Source organism: Siphateles boraxobius, unplaced genomic scaffold (genome assembly GCF_051911475.1).
Source record: "Siphateles boraxobius isolate OS27281-9 unplaced genomic scaffold, OSU_SipBor_1 151, whole genome shotgun sequence".
Lineage (NCBI taxonomy): Eukaryota > Metazoa > Chordata > Actinopteri > Cypriniformes > Leuciscidae > Siphateles > Siphateles boraxobius.
This window is the reverse complement of record NW_027508757.1, coordinates 675,001-697,500: the sequence shown is the minus strand read 5'-3', so window position 1 is coordinate 697,500 and position 22,500 is coordinate 675,001. Positions and strand designations below refer to the sequence as shown.

At 39.2% G+C, this 22,500-nt stretch overlaps 1 protein-coding gene across 3 annotated transcripts in view; it reads right to left on the bottom strand.

Moving 5' to 3' along the window:
- Positions 1-22,500, bottom strand: part of pald1a (phosphatase domain containing paladin 1a) — a 91,198-nt gene that overhangs the window by 32,330 nt on the left and 36,368 nt on the right. For all 3 annotated transcript variants that reach the window (XM_077230857.1, XM_077230859.1, XM_077230858.1), the window contains exons 8-18: positions 19,630-19,787; positions 17,059-17,155; positions 16,627-16,731; positions 15,585-15,680; positions 15,366-15,500; positions 13,577-13,693; positions 13,312-13,491; positions 11,105-11,302; positions 8,897-9,037; positions 8,505-8,576; positions 7,257-7,397 (exon numbers count right to left, since the gene is read on the bottom strand). In XM_077230857.1, coding sequence (XP_077086972.1) covers positions 7,257-7,397; positions 8,505-8,576; positions 8,897-9,037; positions 11,105-11,302; positions 13,312-13,491; positions 13,577-13,693; positions 15,366-15,500; positions 15,585-15,680; positions 16,627-16,731; positions 17,059-17,155; positions 19,630-19,787 — 1,440 coding nt within the window. The remainder of the gene's footprint in view (positions 1-7,256; positions 7,398-8,504; positions 8,577-8,896; positions 9,038-11,104; positions 11,303-13,311; positions 13,492-13,576; positions 13,694-15,365; positions 15,501-15,584; positions 15,681-16,626; positions 16,732-17,058; positions 17,156-19,629; positions 19,788-22,500) is intronic.

Below are 22,500 nucleotides of genomic sequence, written 5' to 3'. Positions count from 1 at the left end.
ACGCCGTTATCTAAACCAGGAGCTGAGCGAAAGTGAAAGAATGACACGACAGAAGAGAGGGATTAGTGTTCGGGTTTCCACACGGGAAAAACAAATCACTGGTGTCTCCTGCGGGATCTCAGACAGGCCGCTTTAGGAAGCAGAGCTGCAGTTCAGTTTCTGTAACGACTGAACGGAGAAGGGGAAGAAAAAAAACGAGATCGGGACAATGTGATCCATTGAGAGCCGATGGAGTGGCTCTCGCTGCACAAACCTGCATTGATGAGCGAGTCGCCCCTCGAGCTTTACATAAGAGCCGACACTCGAACCTGCGACAGACCTGACCCACAAACACAATTACACACACACACACACACACACACACACACACACACACACACACACACACACACACACACACACACACACACACACACACACACACACACACACACACACACACAACAACCCCTCCTCTTCACAAGCGCGTCACACGCATCTGTCAGTCATTAGGGTTTCACAGCTGGCTGCAGATCTTAATGCACGTGGAAAAGTTAGGATAAAACTAACTAAAAAGAGTTTTTCCCAGAATCCTTCTATGGAGATCAAGGAGACTCTTGACATATATACTGCTTATATAAATGGAGACTGAAGTTGATTAGTGTCTGATAATGGGGTTATTGTCTAAATGTATTTATGGAGTGAAGAGACTGCCCTCTACAGGACACTCAGAGACGACACAAGAATATAGAGTATAAAACGCACAACGCTGCCAAACACGAAGAGTCAAGAGTTCGGACACGTCATTAAATCTACATATAACAATAATAGTGAGGCCATGCAAAGTGATGATGTATGTAAGTGTATGAATGATGTAGTGATCAAAACATGAGATACAAATGAAAAGTCATTAACCAACATTGATGATAGTTGATATTAAACACTATTGGAGGAGGAACATGTGTGAGAAGCAGAGATGCTGTCAAGTCTCTGAGCTAGAGTCCAAGTCAAGTCTCAAGTCTCTGAGCTAGAGTCCAAGTCAAGTCTCAAGTCTTTGAGCTAGAGTCCAAGTCAAGTTTCAAGTCTCTGAGCTAGAGTCCAAGTCAAGTCTCAAGTCTCTGAGCTAGAGTCCAAGTCAAGTCTCAAGTCTCTGAGCTAGAGTCCAAGTCAAGTCTCTGAGCTAGAGTCCAAGTCAAGTCTCAAGTCTCTGAGCTTGAGTCAAAGTCAAGTCTCAAGTCTCTGAGCTAGAGTCCAAGTCAAGTCTCAAGTCTCTGAACTAGAGTCCAAGTCAAGTCTCAAGTCTCAAGTCTCTGAGCTAGAGTCCAAGTCAAGTCTCAAGTCTCTGAGCTAGAGACTCTAGCTCAGAGCAAGAGTCCAAGTCAAGTTTCAAGTCTCTGAGCTAGAGTCCAAGTCAAGTCTCAAGTCTCTGAGCTAGAGTCCAAGTCAAGTCTCAAGTCTCTGAGCTAGAGTCAAAGTCAAGTCTCAAGTCTCTGAGCTAGAGTCAAAGTCAAGTCATAAGTCTCTGTGCTAGAGTCCAAGTCAAGTCTCAAGTCTCTGAGCTAGAGTCCAAGTCAAGTCTCAAGTCTCTGAGCTAGAGTCAAAGTCAAGTCTCAAGTCTCTGAGCCAGAGTCCAAGTCAAGTCTCAAGTCTCTGAGCTAGAGTCCAAGTCAAGTCTCAAGTCTCTGAGCTAGAGTCCAAGTCAAGTCTCAAGGCTCTGAGCTAGAGTCAAAGTCAAGTCTCAAGTCTCTGAGCTAGAGTCAAAGTCAAGTCTCAATTCTTTGAGCTAAAGTCCAAGTCAAGTCTCAAGTCTCTGAGCTAGAGTCCAAGTCAAGTATCAAGTCTCTGAGCTAGAGTCCAAGTCAAGTCTCAAGTCTCTGAGCTAGAGTCCAAGTCAAGTCTCAAGTCTCTGAGCTAGAGTCCAAGTCAAGTCTCAAGTCTCTGAACTAGAGTCCAAGTCAAGTCTCAAGTCTCTGAACTAGAGTCCAAGTCAAGTCTCAAGGCTCTGAGCTAGAGTCCTAGTCAAGTATCAAGTCTCTGAGCTAGAGTCCAAGTCAAGTCTCAAGTCTCTGAGCTAGAGTCCAAGTCAAGTCTCAAGGCTCTGAGCTAGAGTCCAAGTCAAGTCTCAAGTCTCTGAGCTAGAGTCCAAGTCAAGCACCAATGTGTCCCTGAGCAAGACACTTAACCCCTAGTTGCTCCAGAGGCGTGCGACCTCTGAAATATAGCACTTGTAAGTCGCTTTGGATAAAAGCGTCAGCTAAATGAATAAATGTAAATGTAAATGTCTCTGAGCTAGAGTCAAAGTCAAGTCTCAAGTCTCTGAGCTAGAGTCCAAGTCAAGTATGAAGTCTCTGAGCTAGAGTCCAAGTCAAGTCTCAAGTCTCTGAGCTAGAGTCCAAGTCAAGTCTCAAGTCTCTGAGCTAGAGTCCAAGTCAAGTCTCAAGTCTCTGAGCTAGAGTCCAAGTCAAGTCTCAAGTCTCTGAGCTAGAGTCCAAGTCCAAGTCAAGTCTCAAGTCTCTGAGCTAGAGTCCAAGTCAAGTCTCAAGTCTCTGAGCTAGAGTCCAAGTCAAGTCTCAAGTCTCTGAACTAGAGTCCAAGTCAAGTCTCAAGTCTCTGAACTAGAGTCCAAGTCAAGTCTCAAGGCTCTGAGCTAGAGTCCTAGTCAAGTATCAAGTCTCTGAGCTAGAGTCCAAGTCAAGTCTCAAGTCTCTGAGCTAGAGTCCAAGTCAAGTCTCAAGGCTCTGAGCTAGAGTCCAAGTCAAGTCTCAAGTCTCTGAGCTAGAGTCCAAGTCAAGCACCAATGTGTCCCTGAGCAAGACACTTAACCCCTAGTTGCTCCAGAGGCGTGCGACCTCTGAAATATAGCACTTGTAAGTCGCTTTGGATAAAAGCGTCAGCTAAATGAATAAATGTAAATGTAAATGTCTCTGAGCTAGAGTCAAAGTCAAGTCTCAAGTCTCTGAGCTAGAGTCCAAGTCAAGTATGAAGTCTCTGAGCTAGAGTCCAAGTCAAGTCTCAAGTCTCTGAGCTAGAGTCCAAGTCAAGTCTCTTGTGGTTATAATAAGTGTTGGATCACGTACAGCAACCGATCCAGGCTGCTTAGAACACTGCATAGATATATATAAGGAATTCATAGCATGTAATATGTTATTATGACTCCTTTCTCTATAAGCATACATTATTAGCTTTGATTTTGGTATATAATCAGTGTAAACAGGGTATTGCAACATGACAAAAACACCAAGAATGCTTTACTTTTAAGTTAATATCTGTATTTTGCCTTGTAGCTTGAACATACTGTACAGTACAGACCAAAAATTGAGGTTCTGAAGAAAAAGGACTCCCTTGTCTATCGCTGAATTATAGTGAAAGGCCTTGGCTCCTATTGTGCTGGCTCTGTGGGGCCATAAGACCAAATATAGAAAATGTTATAGCTCACAGCACTAAAATGTACATACTCCTATTTAGTGCAAAACTGCAAAACATCAAGTGTAGCTAAATGCAAAACACTATTGCAACCAAATGATGTGAAATATACTATCCACAAAAATTAACATACTACAGTGCACTTCCTTATGATAGAGTTTGATTTTTGATTGTTCGGTCGACGGGGGTCTTACATGCGCTTCATGAGGCACACACCCCCCTAGCACACACACGCAAAGTCTCCCTCTCTGCCGTGTGCGCGCTACACGGTTTAGAGCACAGTATGTGCTCGCTCACTCTAGATTCCGGGAGATTTTAACTAATTATAGTTTAGGTAACGGAGGGAGGGGAATAACAGCGAGCTCATCAGACGTTTCCTAACAATAAACATTGTTCACGAGTCCCGCAGCTCGAGTCCGAGTTAAGTCTGAAGTCTTTCGAGGACGAGTCTCAAGTTGAGTCTGAAGTCACCGTGTGTGCGACTTAAGTCAAACTCGAGTCCCCATCTCTGGTGAGAAGCACTTTATGATGCTGCTTTACTGCTTTAATTAAATACCAGACAATAAAATAACAAATTCAGTGCATATATTTATAGTAAAATAAAGTTCAAAATAAAATAAAACCACAATAACAAAATGAAAAACTAATAAAAATTAATTTCAAAATAAAACCTTAATAGATAAATTAAACTAAATAAAAAATAAAATACAGTTTGGAACATTTAGAAGATTTTTTGTTGATCTATTTTATCTAAAATAAAAAATTATGATCAATAAAAAAAATGAATAAATAAAAAAATAAAAACATTAAATATTAGAGCATATTTAAAATAAAATGAAATATTTTAAATTTTTTCTCAGTATCAAGCCGGTACCCAGTACACACTTTGAACCAGCAAATCAGATCTTGTGTTTTTTCAAGGAAGCTCCTGCTGTTTTTGGGTGCCCTCACCTGTCTGACCTGAACCCTCACCTGTCTGACCTGAACCCTCACCTGTCTGACCTGAACCCTCACCTGTCTGACCTGATCCCTCACCTGTCTGACCTCACCTGTCTGACCTGATCCCTCACCTGTCTGACCTGATCCCTCACCTGTCTGACCTCACCTGTCTGACCTGATCCCTCACCTGTCTGACCTGAACACTCACCTGTCTGACCTGATCCCTCACCTGTCTGACCTGATCCCTGACCTGTCTGATCTGATCCCTCACCTGTCTGACCTCACCTGTCCGACCTGATCCCTCACCTGTCTGACCTCACCTGTCTGACCTGATCCCTCACCTGTCTGACCTCACCTGTCTGACCTGATCCCTCACCTGTCTGACCTCACCTGTCTGACCTGATCCCTCACCTGTCTGACCTGATCCCTCACCTGTCTGACCTCACCTGTCTGACCTGATCCCTCACCTGTCTGACCTGATCCCTCACCTGTCTGACCTGATCCCTCACCTGTCTGACCTCACCTGTCTGACCTGATCCCTCACCTGTCTGACCTGATCCCTCACCTGTCTGACCTCACCTGTCTGACCTGATCCCTCACCTGTCTGACCTGATCCCTCACCTGTCTGACCTGATCCCTCACCTGTCTGACCTCACCTGTCTGACCTGATCCCTCACCTGTCTGACCTGAAACCTCACCTGTCTGACCTGAACCCTCACCTGTCTGATCTGATCCCTCACCTGTCTGATCTGAACCCTCACCTGTCTGACCGGAATCCTCACCTGTCTGATCTGATCCCTCACCTGTCTGACCTGAACCCTCATCTGTCTGACCTGATCCCTCACCCTTTCTGACCTGATCCCTCACCTGTCCGACCTGAACCCTCACCTGTCTGACCTGAACACTCACCTGTCTGACCTGATCCCTCACCTGTCTGACCTGATCCCTGACCTGTCTGATCTGATCCCTCACCTGTCTGACCTCACCTGTCTGACCTGATCCCTCACCTGTCTGACCTCACCTGTCTGACCTGATCCCTCACCTGTCTGACCTCACCTGTCTGACCTGATCCCTCACCTGTCTGACCTCACCTGTCTGACCTGATCCCTCACCTGTCTGACCTGATCCCTCACCTGTCTGACCTGATCCCTCACCTGTCTGACCTCACCTGTCTGACCTGATCCCTCACCTGTCTGACCTCACCTGTCTGACCTGATCCCTCACCTGTCTGACCTGATCCCTCACCTGTCTGACCTGATCCCTCACCTGTCTGACCTCACCTGTCTGACCTGATCCCTCACCTGTCTGACCTGAACACTCACCTGTCTGACCTGATCCCTCACCTGTCTGACCTGATCCCTGACCTGTCTGATCTGATCCCTCACCTGTCTGACCTCACCTGTCCGACCTGATCCCTCACCTGTCTGACCTCACCTGTCTGACCTGATCCCTCACCTGTCTGACCTCACCTGTCTGACCTGATCCCTCACCTGTCTGACCTCACCTGTCTGACCTGATCCCTCACCTGTCTGACCTGATCCCTCACCTGTCTGACCTCACCTGTCTGACCTGATCCCTCACCTGTCTGACCTGATCCCTCACCTGTCTGACCTGATCCCTCACCTGTCTGACCTCACCTGTCTGACCTGATCCCTCACCTGTCTGACCTGATCCCTCACCTGTCTGACCTCACCTGTCTGACCTGATCCCTCACCTGTCTGACCTGATCCCTCACCTGTCTGACCTGATCCCTCACCTGTCTGACCTCACCTGTCTGACCTGATCCCTCACCTGTCTGACCTGAAACCTCACCTGTCTGACCTGAACCCTCACCTGTCTGATCTGATCCCTCACCTGTCTGATCTGAACCCTCACCTGTCTGACCGGAATCCTCACCTGTCTGATCTGATCCCTCACCTGTCTGACCTGAACCCTCATCTGTCTGACCTGATCCCTCACCCTTTCTGACCTGATCCCTCACCTGTCCGACCTGAACCCTCACCTGTCTGACCTGAACACTCACCTGTCTGACCTGATCCCTCACCTGTCTGACCTGATCCCTGACCTGTCTGATCTGATCCCTCACCTGTCTGACCTCACCTGTCTGACCTGATCCCTCACCTGTCTGACCTCACCTGTCTGACCTGATCCCTCACCTGTCTGACCTCACCTGTCTGACCTGATCCCTCACCTGTCTGACCTCACCTGTCTGACCTGATCCCTCACCTGTCTGACCTGATCCCTCACCTGTCTGACCTGATCCCTCACCTGTCTGACCTCACCTGTCTGACCTGATCCCTCACCTGTCTGACCTCACCTGTCTGACCTGATCCCTCACCTGTCTGACCTGATCCCTCACCTGTCTGACCTGATCCCTCACCTGTCTGACCTCACCTGTCTGACCTGATCCCTCACCTGTCTGACCTGATCCCTCACCTGTCTGACCTCACCTGTCTGACCTGATCCCTCACCTGTCTGACCTGATCCCTCACCTGTCTGACCTGATCCCTCACCTGTCTGACCTGATCCCTCACCTGTCTGACCTCACCTGTCTGACCTGATCCCTCACCTGTCTGACCTGAAACCTCACCTGTCTGACCTGAACCCTCACCTGTCTGATCTGATCCCTCACCTGTCTGATCTGAACCCTCACCTGTCTGACCGGAATCCTCACCTGTCTGATCTGATCCCTCACCTGTCTGACCTGAACCCTCATCTGTCTGACCTGATCCCTCACCCTTTCTGACCTGATCCCTCACCTGTCCGACCTGAACCCTCACCTGTCTGACCTGAATCCTCACCTGTCTGATCTGATCCCTCTCCTGTCCGACCTGAACCCTCACCTGTCTGTAGGTGCAGATGATGATTTTAACCCTCACCTGTCTGTAGGTGCAGATGATGATTTTAACCCTCACCTGTCTGTAGGTGGAGATGATGATCTCTCGCAGGTGATAATGCAGTGGCGTCATCGTCTCACTGACCGAGTCCAAGGCCATGTCCACCTCACGCTTCATCCGGTGACCGTCGGGGAGCAGACGCACCAGCTTCATGACCACCTAATCACACAATTATTATTATTATAAAACAGTTATTATTACTATAAGAAAATTAAGTATATTATTATTATTATTATTATTATAAACTTTTTTTATATAAATATACTTTTTTCAGGAAATGATGTTATTATTATTATTATTATTATTATTATTATTATTATTATAACACGAGCAGAAATGTAAAAAAAAATTATACTAATTCTAAAAGTACAATAAAATATTTATTAATTTATTACATTTGTATTATTCCAAAAATATTAAAACATTTACATAAATATAATCATTTTAGGCAAGAAATTATTTATCATCATCATCATTATTATTATTATTATTATTATTATTATTAAAATATTATTATTACTTTAAAAATATGTAAAAATTTATATAATATGTTTAAGCAGGAAATTATTTATTATTATTATTAATTATTATTAATTATTATTTTAACAGGAGCAGAAATTTAAAAAAGAATAATAATTATATAAGTATAATAAAAATATGGAATAGTAGTAGTAGTAATGGTAGTACTAGTATTCATTTAATAAATTATTAATATATTATAAAATATTTACTTTTTGGTAATCAGCAAATTATGTATTATTTGTATTAATAATAACAATAATAATAATAATAATAATAATAATAAATTATTGATAGAAACAGTTATTTAAAAACAGTATATAAATAACCATTTTTATAGTTTTATAGAAACCCAGCAGATACTGACACAGAAAGTGAAAGATCACATGACCGTGTCGTGACCGGGTCAGATTGATCACAGCCGATACACTCGCGCCATCGTCTCGTTCACTGAAAGTGGGTCAGAAACGAGCATGTCTGCATCTCACGGCCTACTTTAAACTAATTACATATTGTGTATTGTGTAAATTGCAGTAAATTAATAATTTATATTTGTAAGCATGTATATATATATATATATATATATATATATATATATATATACACACATATATACACACACACACTGTATATTTTCAGCATTTCTCATAGGTGGTATCCCTCATCCATCCACCTACAAAAAATTACAATTAAAGAAAATGTAGGTTAGACGAGAAAAAAAAAATGTCAAAACGCATCGTGCATCACCTCAAACTCGCCCTTTGTGTATTTGGCATCAGGAACGCTTACGATTTCATCCTCGCAGAACTCTGGAAAACCCTGTCAAACAAACAAAAATATATAAATATACTTTATTGTTACTATTTACTACAGTAAAGCTGACCGAGTGAATCAGGTAATCCGAGCTGCTGTGAGTGAGTGGAGGCGGGGCTAATTTACATATGCATGAGCATGCAAAATGAAGCAAGGGTGTCAAGTTACATTCAAGGCATGAAGGGAAAAAAATGAAATACGTAATTTTGTGATCAAAGAGGAATTAAGGACTAAAATTGACTAAATTATAAACATTAACAAAGCCACTTTGAAACAACGAGTATAGTGAAAAGTGCTTGTTAGTTTCAAGGTGTAAAAAGACGTACGTTGAAGTGCCAGAGTGTGAGGGCAGCGATCACCATAGCCGTGGTCGTTCGTCCTTTACCGTTCGAGCAGTTAAAGACGAACGCAGAGAACGAGTCTTCAGCGAGACAAGACTTCATCGCCTCCAGCAGCCCGTCGAAACCCTGAACACACACACACACACACACACACAATTATCAACTTGACCAAACGAAAGAGATAAAGCAGACCAAAGACACTCAGAAAACGCACAAAAGAAAGATAACAAAACTGTCAGGATGAACAGCAATAAAGCCGTTTTCATTGCAAGTATTCATGCAGAAGTCTATTACAGCAACACTTCACCCGACAATTCTATCGTCATTTTCATCATCACTTTATTTCTTCTGTAGAACAAAAAAGGAAAAATTTGGAATAGTTTTTCTTGTGCTCTTCGCATTTGTTTAGGCATTAAACCTGGCATTCATTTTGCATATTAATTTGCTTATTTAATCATATTTTAATCTTTATCTTTGTATAATGACTGTAATATATCATATGGACTACTTCAAGACACATTTATGGAGCTTTTTTTTTTCGTCCCTTTTGCTTGACAGTCTTTCAGGTTTCTTCAAAATGTTTCTGTGTTCCAAAATAAATAAAACAATAAAATAAAATATATTAAATAAAATAAATTTTAAATAAATAAAAAATAAAATAAAAATAAAAGAAAATAATTTAATTTAATTTAATAAATATATAAAATGAAATAAAATTCAAACAAAATATTAAAATAAAATTAAATAAATATTTAAAAAAATGTAAATAACATTTTTTTAAATAAATAAAATTAAAATAAAAACATTGAAACAAAAAATAAAACAAAATAAAATAAAGAATCAACACTATGTCGTTTTTGCGGTCTTTGCTCTCGGGGTCCCCCTACAGTTGGGAAACAGTATTGTCTTCTACTACTGTCGTAAAATCTGTCGTGGTTACACAAGGCGATACACGTGTGCATTTGTTGACAAGCCGATACCGTCTTGAGTTCTGCCAGCGTTGCGTGTGAAATGTCTTCATCCCAGGTACATTAGCATATATTTCAGCATGTCATACGAATATAATTTCATGGGTTTTATTTTTTTCAAACGTCAAAAGATCGCGTAGCTCACGTTTACAAGGCAGCGTCATTATAGTAGCCTATTGTCTACTGTTTTACATAACGTATATGCTAATTCAATTCAATGTTTGTGTGGTAGGTAATAGCCATATATCGTCAATATTATAATATTAAGCTACCATAGACGAATCTGCAAATTTGAAAATCGATTTGCATTATAGCCTGAGGCACGACACATTCACCAGAAAAATGAATAAACAAACACGACTATCAGCCTGCAGACATTAGGATATTTATCCTGAAAGATTATTTATTATAACCATCATAAACTAGCATGTTCGTGTTTAACGTTACTAGCTACCAGATTGATAATTCGCTACTCTACTAGCATTACTTGATTCATGAAGATAAATGGAGGACCAGATAGATTCCGTAACATGACCAGGCCATGTTATTCAGCCTTTTACATTTCGTGCGGTAGTCAGCTCCCTGACTCCATGATTTATTTATAAGTTTATAAACACTTTATAGATGACTGACTGCTGCGCTTGTGACAGGGTGCATGTTACTGAAAGAACGAGCACAGAGAGAGAGAGAGCCGGTCGCGCGCGCGCACACTCTCAACGTCTTCAAACTGTCTTGCTCTCCTTCCAATATTGATCCTCGTCTGCCCTTTTAATTTGTCACTCTCCCTTTTTCTTTTTAAAGTCTCCTCTGATAAAACATTTGCCTTCTTCCTTTTAGTAGTTGCTTCGGTCATGACAACAACATACAGACGGGTATCAAACGCTAGTTGGGCTCTCACGTCAGAATCTGAGGAAGTGGGGGAAGTGACGTATGCCGTAAAGCAGTCGAATTTTGTAGTTTTTTTTGTGCTCGGGTTCCTACCCGAAACCCGAAGTTACATAGTGCCAGTAAAAGCGATACAGACACTGTCAGGCTATGGCAGACGTGTCATTCAACCTATTGTGAGTCGATGTACCATCACAAGGGTCTAAAATCTAAAATGACAGTGACTCTGATGAACACTAGAGGGAGCCGAAGGTCTTTTCTCTGTCGTCAGCCTTTATTACTGCATCTGAACGGAAAGATGAAAGTCAGTAGATCTTTAAGCTTTTGAAGTGCGTTTCACCTCTTCACTGGGAGAAGAGCATTCTGGGAAAGGGATCCGCCTGTACTCCAGGCCCTGATGTGAACTCTTGTGATGGTTAAAGATCTCCTGAACCGTCAAACAGCTCTTGAACATCTTCATCTGCTTCTCCTGTTCCAGAGTCACTTCAAGCCATTTCTGACTCCCCACAAGCTCCTCTTTCAGAGACGTTTCCAGTCTCTGCATCACACACACACACACACACACACACACACACACACACACACACACACACACAAACAGATGCCGTTTAGTGCGTCCCAAACAGGGCTTCACAAGTTGATGAAATGTTAATAATTATATAGAATGTAAAATTAAAATAAATAAATGTGGCTGTGAATAATCGCTCAGAGCTTCTCGTTCACAGAAAACTCGTTAGGAAACTTTAATTTACACATTCGCATAATTTCCAACATTTTGTACAGCATTTCACTAACAGTCCGCCAAAATAAAAGCTTGGGGATTTTAAATGTTTAAAGTGAATAATTTAAGGCATACATTTTAGTATTGTAACTTGTTTAAAATAAAATTATTTTTATAATAATTATCATCAAATAGTAATTTTTTTATTTGTAATTTACAATAGAAATATATATTCTGTCTTCATTATATAATTGGAGTTAAAACATAATTATCTTTATTACAACAATGAAAAATACTTTATATAATTTTTTTCTATTAACTTGCATGACATGTGACCATTAACAGACGACAGAACCGTCAAACATGCCAATGTGACGTTATTGAAATTTTATCTTAAAATCTCAGGGAATATTTTATGTCTAATGTGTTCGGCTGACAAAAAAAAGTGTGAATCCCTGATCTAAAGAAATAAAAGTCTTCTAGAAGGTTGTTTTATCATCCAGCAGATCTCAAGTGGCTCATTGCTTTAAATTCAATTCAATTCACATTTTTTCGTATAACGCTTTGCAAAATACTCATCGTTTATTGATATCACAAACGGGGAACAACCCAACCGTCTCCTTTGACTTTGCATTGCGAGAGGCTGCCTCCTTGTCATTTATGGCTTATAACAAAAGACAGAAAAATGCCTAAAAGCTCAGACTGATCTCATGAAATGGCGTATGTATGACACGCCAATTCGTATTTCCATTTTTGGCGTGCTATCAACACGCATAATCGCTTTTCAGCGTGTTTATCAACGCCTTTGACTTAACGTTATATTACTGTATTATGTATATATAGATATATGACCTACCCCAACCCCGTCCCTAAACCTACCCGTCACTGGGGTTAATACCATTTATGAGTGTTCTCCTACCATCCTAGGAAAAAACAGATCGCTCCACAGATGTAGATATAGATTTTGCTTCGTTTCGCTCGGACATTTAACGGCGTACACATACACGCGGAATCACTCGGACATTTAATGGCGTAGACATACACGCAAAAGATTTCGGCGTGGACATACACGCGGATAGCTCAAAATGCGTATAGATAACACGCCACTTGACTTGAAAGTGGCGTTTATGTTTACGCAAAGTCATGATGTCATGTTGAAAAGCTGCTGTGTGACAAGGTGTACAGCAAACAAGCTAAATAACCCAGAAATACATTTTTATAAGCTTCCGAACCGTAAAAGCCTTTAAGGAGACTAAAGTGGATACAGGCAATAAGACGTAAAGCATCAGCAGGAAGAATGGGTAAATTGTGGGATCCTGACACTCAGTATGTCTACGTGTGCAGTAAACATTTTGTCACTGGTAAGTCAAACATCCAAATGTCAGTTTCATATATTATATTTATATAAGCTAAGCTGTAGTATTTTGAAAAGTTTGCTCTGTCTCAATTGATCCACTTTTATGTCCTGAAACAAGCCGTTTTCTGGAGTCGACAGCTTATAAAAATGTATTTCTGGGTTATTTAGCTTGTTTGCTGTACACCTTGTCACACAGCAGCTTTTAGGCATAGTTTTGTTTTTTGTTATAAGTCTTAAATGACAAGGAGGCAGCCTCTCGCAATGCAAAGTCAATGGAGACGGTTGGATTTCCCCCCCCCCGGGAGGGGGCGTGGCCTAAACACGCTCTGTCCCTATACACAATCACAGTTAGATAAACATTTTAACAATGTAATAATTTAAGGCACAAACAATGATCTCATTGAAGTAATGAATACTTGTTTGTTAACAAATGATTGTGACATTTAGAAAAACGTAGCATGAACCTGACCTGGATCTCGTGTGTGTGTGAGGAGAGCACACATATGTGCTGGTCCACACGCGTGGGCTCTCTCGGACAGAAGATCTGGCCGTTGGCCTCCAGAACCAGTTCATCCTGCAAATTCACCCATAATACACTGCTGTGTTTTCTCTTCTCATCCGTGAGATACGCCAGAACGGCTCCCGTCGCCTGCCGGGGAACGAGACAGGAGAGCAGTGAGAGATGCTGTCGATGAAGCGTTCACAAACCCTGAGAGAGCGGATGAGAGTCTCACCTCAGACGTCGGCTGAGCCATGCCGTAGATCGGCATCTTGGGCACTCGTCTGAAATTAGCCACTTTCATCTCCTTAATGGTGCTCAGAACGTCAGGCGCTAAATATTCATCTGCAACCTAAAAATAACGATATACATCCCTTCAGAAATAATGCATCATCCGTTTAGTTGAGGTTTACAGAGAAAAAAATGGTCATTTTCGGAGGATGTTTGCAAGTGTTTTATGATGTCACAATTTCCCAGTTTATTATGCAGAGATGAGTAAAGGAAACAAAATATTAATTAAGTTAAATCTTAGTACAAATAATAATACTAGTCACATTTATTAATATAGAGCTTTATAGAATACAGATCGAAATAAAATAGGAAAATAACAGTTAATGTAAAATTAATCAATTATGAAACTAACTTGTTTGGTTTGCATTGATATTTTTTCTCATTAACATGGACATATATCAAGCACAACCATTCAATCCCGTTACCAAAGTAAATAAAGAAAAATTATTAAAGTTAAGATAAATAAAAAGTTTCACTTTTTAAAAATCTTAAATTTGACGGTTCAGTTCAGATGAAACTTTGTATCATTGTGAATGTAACATTTAAAATTTACTGAAGAGCAACATTCCATTTTCTCTTGATCTAAATCTTCTAATCAAATGAGGAATTAGCTTCATAAAATGTTTTAATGAAAATTAGTGTCTTTAATATTTTTAGAATATAATGTCAATTTAACGCAAGAAATCTCATTTTCTGAAAGTAAAGCATCTCCAGACAACAGTGTGTTTCAAAACAAACATTCATTTGATCTGATTTGTTTGTTTGCAATGTAACACCATGACAACTGTTTTCATGGCAAAAGAAAAACAACAGGTTAAAATGTCGCAAAACATAAAACAAATTTTTTTAAAGGTTTTTAAAGTATCTTTGATTTTAATCAAATAAAATAAAAACTAAACCCAAATCTATTTCGTATGTTTCCAGGTCTGCTTTGAGTCCTGTTTGTGAGAAGCATCATGTAAGACGTTTGACCATGTAGATCGACTTCCTCAATTCAGAGCTAATCTCTGTTTCAAGATCACGGCTCAGAAAGGAAAAGCCAGACAGAGTCACGATGTTGCAGTTCATCTGTTGACAAGTCACACTCTCCTTCGTTACTGTTGCGAAGTGAGAAGGTCATTTCCATGCAGAGCAAACGCACATTAATCTCAGTGGAGAAACACTATCTATCAGAACAAAGGACAGAGAAAACAGAGAATCTCCAGATGGCAACTTTCTGAAGTCATCAGCATTTTAAAAGGAGAACGTCTCCCAAGAGTCTCTTTACAATATAATGAAGACCGTAAAAGCAAAACACACTACATTCTGATCTTATAAGTGAGGAAGTGGTTATGCAGTCATAGTTACTCACTAACTTTACACGCACAACAATTTCAGTCTCTATTTGTGTTTCTGGCAAGTAATGAATATGATGTTTATATGCATACAGGCATCAGAATATGATGCCGCAATACAATATGTTCAGTTTATAGCTTAATTACTGCCTAATTTAATTAGGAATAACACTTAACAGCTTTAAAAATGCATGAAAACAAAGGCATAAAATGGAAAGGAATAGGCAATATTAATAATAGTCGATTCTTTACATAAATCTATTCAATTAAATCTGTCTCGTCACTCCAGAAATGCATTGATGTTTCTTTAATTTCCTAACGTTGCACATTGAGTGCATTCTGTATACATTCAGAAAAGCAGTGATTTACTACAACTAATTTCAGAAGGGTTTTTCTCACCAGAATTCGAGCTCCTTTAGTTAGCAGGTCAGCTGGTGCTTTGAGCTCTGATTGGTTCATGCAGGAGAGGAGGCGGTACATCCAGGCGTTCGAGCACAACCATTGGCTGAAACTACACGCGAACGCCAGCGGATACTATAACAGACAGGAGAAACATAATAAATACGACTGACCAATGAATAATGCCTCTTAAAACACTCGTTTGGAAACACACTGTACCTGTTCATGTAGGTAAGCGTTAAAGATGATCAGGTAGAAATATCGCTCTAGACTCTGTAGAGTTCGATGGAGGAAGTAGTCTTTAGCGCTGCTTCCCTAAAAACACACACACTTTATTTACAATCTGTTCAGCTGTAGGCCGTAAATCTGCGTTTCCAGCTGGTTCCGCACACAAGTGATCTTTACACAAAACTAGCTGGAGGAAACTGAATATATAAGCTCAGTACAACAGATTTCAGTTTGTCCAGAGACGAAGAATCTCTAGATTCACACACACACACACACACACACACACACACACACACACACACACACACACACACACACACACACACACACACACACACACACACACACACACACACACACACACACACACACACACACACACACACACACACACACAGTAAAGAAGCCTGACAAGAGTAATGAATTACTGCTGGATTCAGGAATCTCAATTTCCATGATTGTTTTCCAATAAAACATTTCATTGCATCATGAAGAGTATTTCACATGAAAAGATGCATTTACATTAGTTTGGAATAATTACGAATTTTTTTTATGTTGTTGAAAGAAATCTCATATGCTCACCAAGGCTGCATTTATTTGATCAAAAATACAGTAAAAATGTGAAATATTGTTACAATTAAAAATGGCTGTTTTATATGAGAATATTTTGTAAGCTTTGTAATATTTTTCAGCATCCTTACTCCAGTCTTCAGTCACACGAATCTTCAGAAATCATTCTAATATGATTTCATTTGTGTTTTCATGTTCTCATTTTGGCTTGTGTGGTGTCAAAAAATGAATATATAATAATAAAAAATAAAAATCATTCCAATATGATGATTTGCTGCTCAAGAAACAGTTCCAATTATTGCCAATGTTAAAAACAGTTGTGCTGCATCATATTTGTGTGGAAACTGATCATTTTTCTTAATTATTCCGAACTTTTGACAGGTAGCTAAAGACACAGCAGCAAAAAAGGCGTATTTAATTCTAGAGAATGGAAAAATGCACCTTTCCTATCATTGATTCTCACCTGGATCTGATAGTCCTCGCCGATTCCCTCCAGCTTGTGTTTGTTCTCATAAATGGCCTCTCGAATGTCGTGCATCTCAGAGCACAGGTCTATGGCGCGGTTCACCTGAAACACAGCAGGACTCGCTCATATATACAGTCACACTTTAGTTTACGGTACAATTCTCACTATTAACTAGCTGCTTATTATCATGCATATTACTAAGATATTATAAAGCACATATTAAAGCCTTATTCTGCATGATTATATTCTACATCCCTTAAATCACCCAATACCTAAACTTAACAACTACCTTACTTACTATTAATAAGCAGTAATTAAGAGTTTATTCAGGAAAAAAGTCTTAGTTAATAGTGAGAATTGGACCCTAATCGAAAGTGTGACCATATCATGATGGTATTTATGTCTTAATGAATGTTAGATTAAACAAACCTCTTCCATGACCTCTTGACCTTTAGGCAGTTTACTGATGAGGGTCTGAATGACCTGAAACTGCATTTTGGGTTTGTTCGTCTCATCGTCTTCAGCTCTATGAACATGTGACATCAGCAAACACACATCTTTATTAAACATTCATGCAAAAGAATGCACACTCTCATTGAAAATATGGGGTCAGTAAGACTATTTTAAAAGCAATTGATACTTTTATTCAGCAAGGATGCATTAAATTGATCAAAAGTGACAGTAAAGACATTTATAATGTTACAAAAGATTCGATTTCAAATAAACGCTGTTTTTCAAATCATCATATTATACTGATTTTTGAAGGATCATGTGACACTGAAGACTGGAGTAATGATGCTGAAAATTTCAGCTTTGATCACAGGAATAAATTACTTCAATTACATTTTAAATTTAATTAACTTTAATATTCACCAATATTATTGATCTGCCTGCATTGACACCATTATATGAGAACTGAGCTGGACGATGACATAACCGTTTTCTCCAGAGCAGCTATATATATATATATATATAAATGAAATAAATTAATAACTTTTTTACAACAAAAATGAACTATCGCTGAACTTACTTAAGCTGGACTGTGACGCTTTTTTCTTCTAGAAACAAACTTTATTGCATTATTTTCCTGTTATCTCTGTAAAGCTGCTTTGAAACAATCTGTATTTTACTGTATTTTTTAACAAATAAATTCAGCCATGGTGAGCAGAAGACACGAGAAAATCCTACTGACCGCATTCTAATTGAAGGACAGTATATATATATATATTAGAGGTGGGCATAGATACAAAATTTTAATCTAGATTAATCTCACTGTAATCTTGGAATTAATCTAGATTAATCTCACTGTAATCTTGGAATTAATCTAGATTAATCTCACTGTAATCTTGGAATTAATCTAGATTAATCTCACTGTAATCTTGGAATTAATCTAGATTAATCTCACTGTAATCTTGGAATTAATCTAGATTAATCTCACTGTAATCTTGGAATTAATCTAGATTAAAATGGCTCATTTGAATTCTGCCGAAGGCATTCAGAATATCTGTGCTACCCAAATAATGACTAAAAGTAAGTCTTTGAGAACAGTTCGCCTCGCGTAGGGATGTGAATTTCTGCCAAAAATAACATTCGACAATAGAGGAGCAAAAGTCGAATATCGTTCAAAAAAAAAAAAAAAAAAAAAAAAATACGCACACTCACAATGACAGAAAGGGAGGCCAATTTTATCTTTAGCGATTTGTCATCAAACAAACTGTTTATTAATTGAACAAGTAACATGTTTTCGTCGGTTTTTTAAACATAGTAGGCTAATTGGAAGAAGAAGAAAATAATAAGCACGACGTAGCCCGTTTTTGCATCGCCAAACCAGATGCTCGTTAGATCAAAAAATAATGTCATATGTCATAATGATTTTATGTGAACCTGCCTTTACCGGCAATAGCCTCCTCCTTTTTAAACAAATTAGTTTTCAATCAATGTAAACTATTCGTGTGACTATGCCCCTGCGCAATAGACACACATTACCGCGGGATGGCGGGTGTTCATTTCATAAACTGTACACAATGCTAGCTTATTTAACCTGTTAACCTTTGCCAGTGCGCCGATGCTCTGAAGCGTTTTTTTGTAGCCTATGAATTAATGTATACGTCAAAAAAACGGATAATGTCATACTTTTTAGTAGTGCTATGGTGGCGTAATAATCTGTTTGGTTGTAAAATGTATTACCTGAATGAAATGAAATCGAATGTATTGTCCTGTGGAATCATTCATTCACAGACAGCTTACGAAGATGTTCAACTAATAAAGATCTTCATCGCTGGCAAAAATATGATGCATTTGCAGATTTGCTTTCACTAGACTAAACTGTAGCTCTTGATGTTCTTAAATCTTCCTGTTACGACTCCGTGTCGAGTGTGATTGAACGCGCTTCAGACGATTCAGTGCGTGAGGAACTGAACAGAACTGATTCGCGAACCGATTTAGACAGATCTGCCAACTTGTTTGATGAAGTCTTTGAACAGAATCGACTCAAAAGAGTGATTCATTTGTAAATTGAGCCCATACAAAGATAAAGCGCGCTTGGAATAAACTTAACAACGTGTAATTGCATTAAAATAAAGTAACGAGAGGAACGTCGCCCCAACGTAACCTGTAAAAGTATACGCCTACTGTCACGATCTGTGATACATAACGATATTCGAAAAAGCTATTTTATGATCCCAACTTTGAGAATAGATTAACGGCGATATTTTTTTTATCGCCCGATAAGAGTCTCACGTTAACGCCGATAACGGCCCACCACGAAAATATATATATGTAGATCAATATTATATATACACTGTCGCCTTTTATAAACAGCTGTATATACAGTATATACATATATATATATACACAGCTGTCGCCTTTTCGCCTTTTTTCGCCTTTTCACCATTGGCTTTTGGCTTGCTTAGTTGGGGACACTTTTGAAACAATCTGTATTGTAAAAAGCGCTATATAAATAAAGTAGACTTGACCATAGGAGTGTGTTCGGGGTCTTACGGTGATGCTGGCTCCGGTGTCGCCCGTGTCAGGCGCATCATCACCAGTGATCCCAGGATTAATCCCAGATTGGTGCGACCGACTCCCACCTGACAGCTGAACACCAGCGCTGGAAGAGGCTGAGCTGCGTCACGACTGAAGGACAGAGACGGATTCTCCTGACAGACAGAGATCACAGTTATATTGCGCTTTCTTAATGCATTTATCAGGGACACCAGAGTACAGGACATTGCAAAGTGTGTCGTAATAAAAGTAGTTTGAAACCATTTTAATATAGGCATCGAATGTCAACCGAGCATCGAAAATAACACTAAGATTGCAAACTTGAAACGATGGAGATACTGAATTGGAATCAAATAACACATTGAAATTAAGTTTATTCAGATCCGTCGGCATAGGATATAAAACACTAGAGATGCCTGACCACACATATACATAGATTACCAATTGTAGTCCAAATTACTGAATACAGATGAAATAATGAAAACTGTAGTAATAATCTATTACGTCACACATTTTATGTAATATAAACTAAATACTTTTTGATTACTTTGTTTACTTTTGACTTATCACATAGATTTGAATAGGATAATCTTGTTCCATATGGATATATAATAATACAAAAAAAGACAAGTACAATATAAAGTTCATAAATTGATGAAAAGGTAAGTTTTTTTTTACTTAAGCAATAATTATTTTATTATCAATAATTAAAGTAATAATTAATTAAACAACAGATGTACAGTTAAAATAAATAATTGCATTTAATCATTTAAAATGTGGCCAAACAAGAAAAGATTAAATTTTATTTGTTTGTGCTGTGCGGCCTCTCAGTTTTCTGTGTAATTATATCCTTTATTAATATATAAATATAAATGAAATATAAATAAAATTTCAAAGATAAAGTAAAATTAGGTAGAATCAAATCATGAATAATTTACTGCCGTTTTGTGGATATGAAGTAATCATGTAATCGATAAAAGTGTAACTGTAGTCCGATTAGGAGCATTTGAAATGTAAAAATCTAATTACAAGTATATAATATAAACTTAAAATCTTCTAAATCAATATTTTAGGTCAAAAGAGTTTGGCTGACAAAAAAAGTTTGGGAATCCTTAATTTAGCTAATTTAATAATTTTAAACATTTAAAAAGGTTTAAAAGAGTTAATATTATTGATTTGACAGCTATTGGCTGAGAACAAAACTAACTGAATTGATCTGAATAATGACACTGTCTTTTTAGAGCTGAATTTCTCATATTTGAAGTTTGCATCATTGACTCTGTAATCTTCCTGTTTATTACTGTGAAGCTGCTACAATCTGTATTGTAAAAAGCGCTGTAGAAATAAAGCTGACTTGACCTTGTTTATATCTATACAGTCTACTATTCTTTGGAAATGCTATAAAATGTCTGTTTCTGTTTAGAAACGGGATAGTTAAATCTGAATCTCCATTAATATGGAGTTGGGATCTCTTCCGCGGATCTGGGGAACAAACAGCCTTGAAGCGAGTCAGGAAAGGGTCTAAAACGGTCTCTTATGAAACTGCTTCCTGTGAATCAATCTATTGGCTAAAATAACAGCTTGAGCCTTGAGGTTTGACAAGACGCTTTAAATAGCGACCGTTCACGAGGATCAGGAGTTCAGATGAACGATTCCTCGCCGCCCAGGAGGACAAATCCATCAAAACAGACAAACCGTTAGTTTTATAAGGCATTTTTGGGAATATGCATGGGCAGAATGCATCCTATCACACAGTATAATGGGTAAAAAAGTTCTTTTTGCGCAAATAATTATTTCACTATTCTGCTTTCTTCTATGTTCATCTTTCTTTAGTGTGTAATGTTGATGTTTGAGCACGAAAAAGGTTTCGGGAGTTCTTCTCTATATCAGTGTCAGTGTTTCTGAACTCCTGAAACGCCTCCATTGTAGTCTTGAGTTTCTTCCGGGAACACGTCACAATATTCCTCATTATAATAATTAATACGCAGAATAAAGGGGCGGGGCCTGGTTGAGTTAGTTAGTAGTGTGTTAAACTGGCGGTTATGGTAAGGGGCGGGACATTTCCCAAACACACTCTAACCGCTCGACCAATCGCAACACACTGATCCAGCCGACCAATCAGAGCACAGTGTGCTTTCAGAAGGAGGGGCTTCATAGAGACAGGAAGTAAACAGAGCGTTACTGACAGACTGGGAAGAGAGGAGCCGCAACAATGGAGAATATGAGGAAAATATTACTGAAAATTTCAGTATCCTAAAGCCCAAAAACAACATCAAGGACATAATAGTAACTCAGAGATCCAACTCAGTGCACTCAGCCTGTGGTTTCGTGTGGCCATTTTACTTTCTAATCTTTCAACTCGACAAATCTGTGGCTTCAGCTTCTGTCCTCTTAAACCAGAGAAACAGGAAACACACAAAGGAAGTCTCATTCATCAGACACATGCACAGCACGACTGCTGAAAACACACACACTAACCAGACACACACACATCACCGCAGATGCACTCGCAACCATTACTATGGTAAAACTCAATATAAGCCCAGTCGGGGGCGGCTTATTTTTGTACTATTTGTGATTATGGGTTGATAAACGGGTTAATGTACAGTTTATGTTTTTTAATATTTGGTTAACATTAACTTTTTGTAAGTACGGTCTGTTTTGAAAGAAAGGATAGAATAGTTTCATGTCGGTAAAGATGCTGCTCATGTTTGATGAACTACAGACTCCAGAATATTCCATTAACTCATTTCCTTCCATCTAAACACATTATATATTACAGCTCGGACGCACTTTAAAGCATCTGACGTGTTTAGATTCCACCGTCTCTCAAGATTTAATCACATTGGAGGCTGAACTGGCATGAAC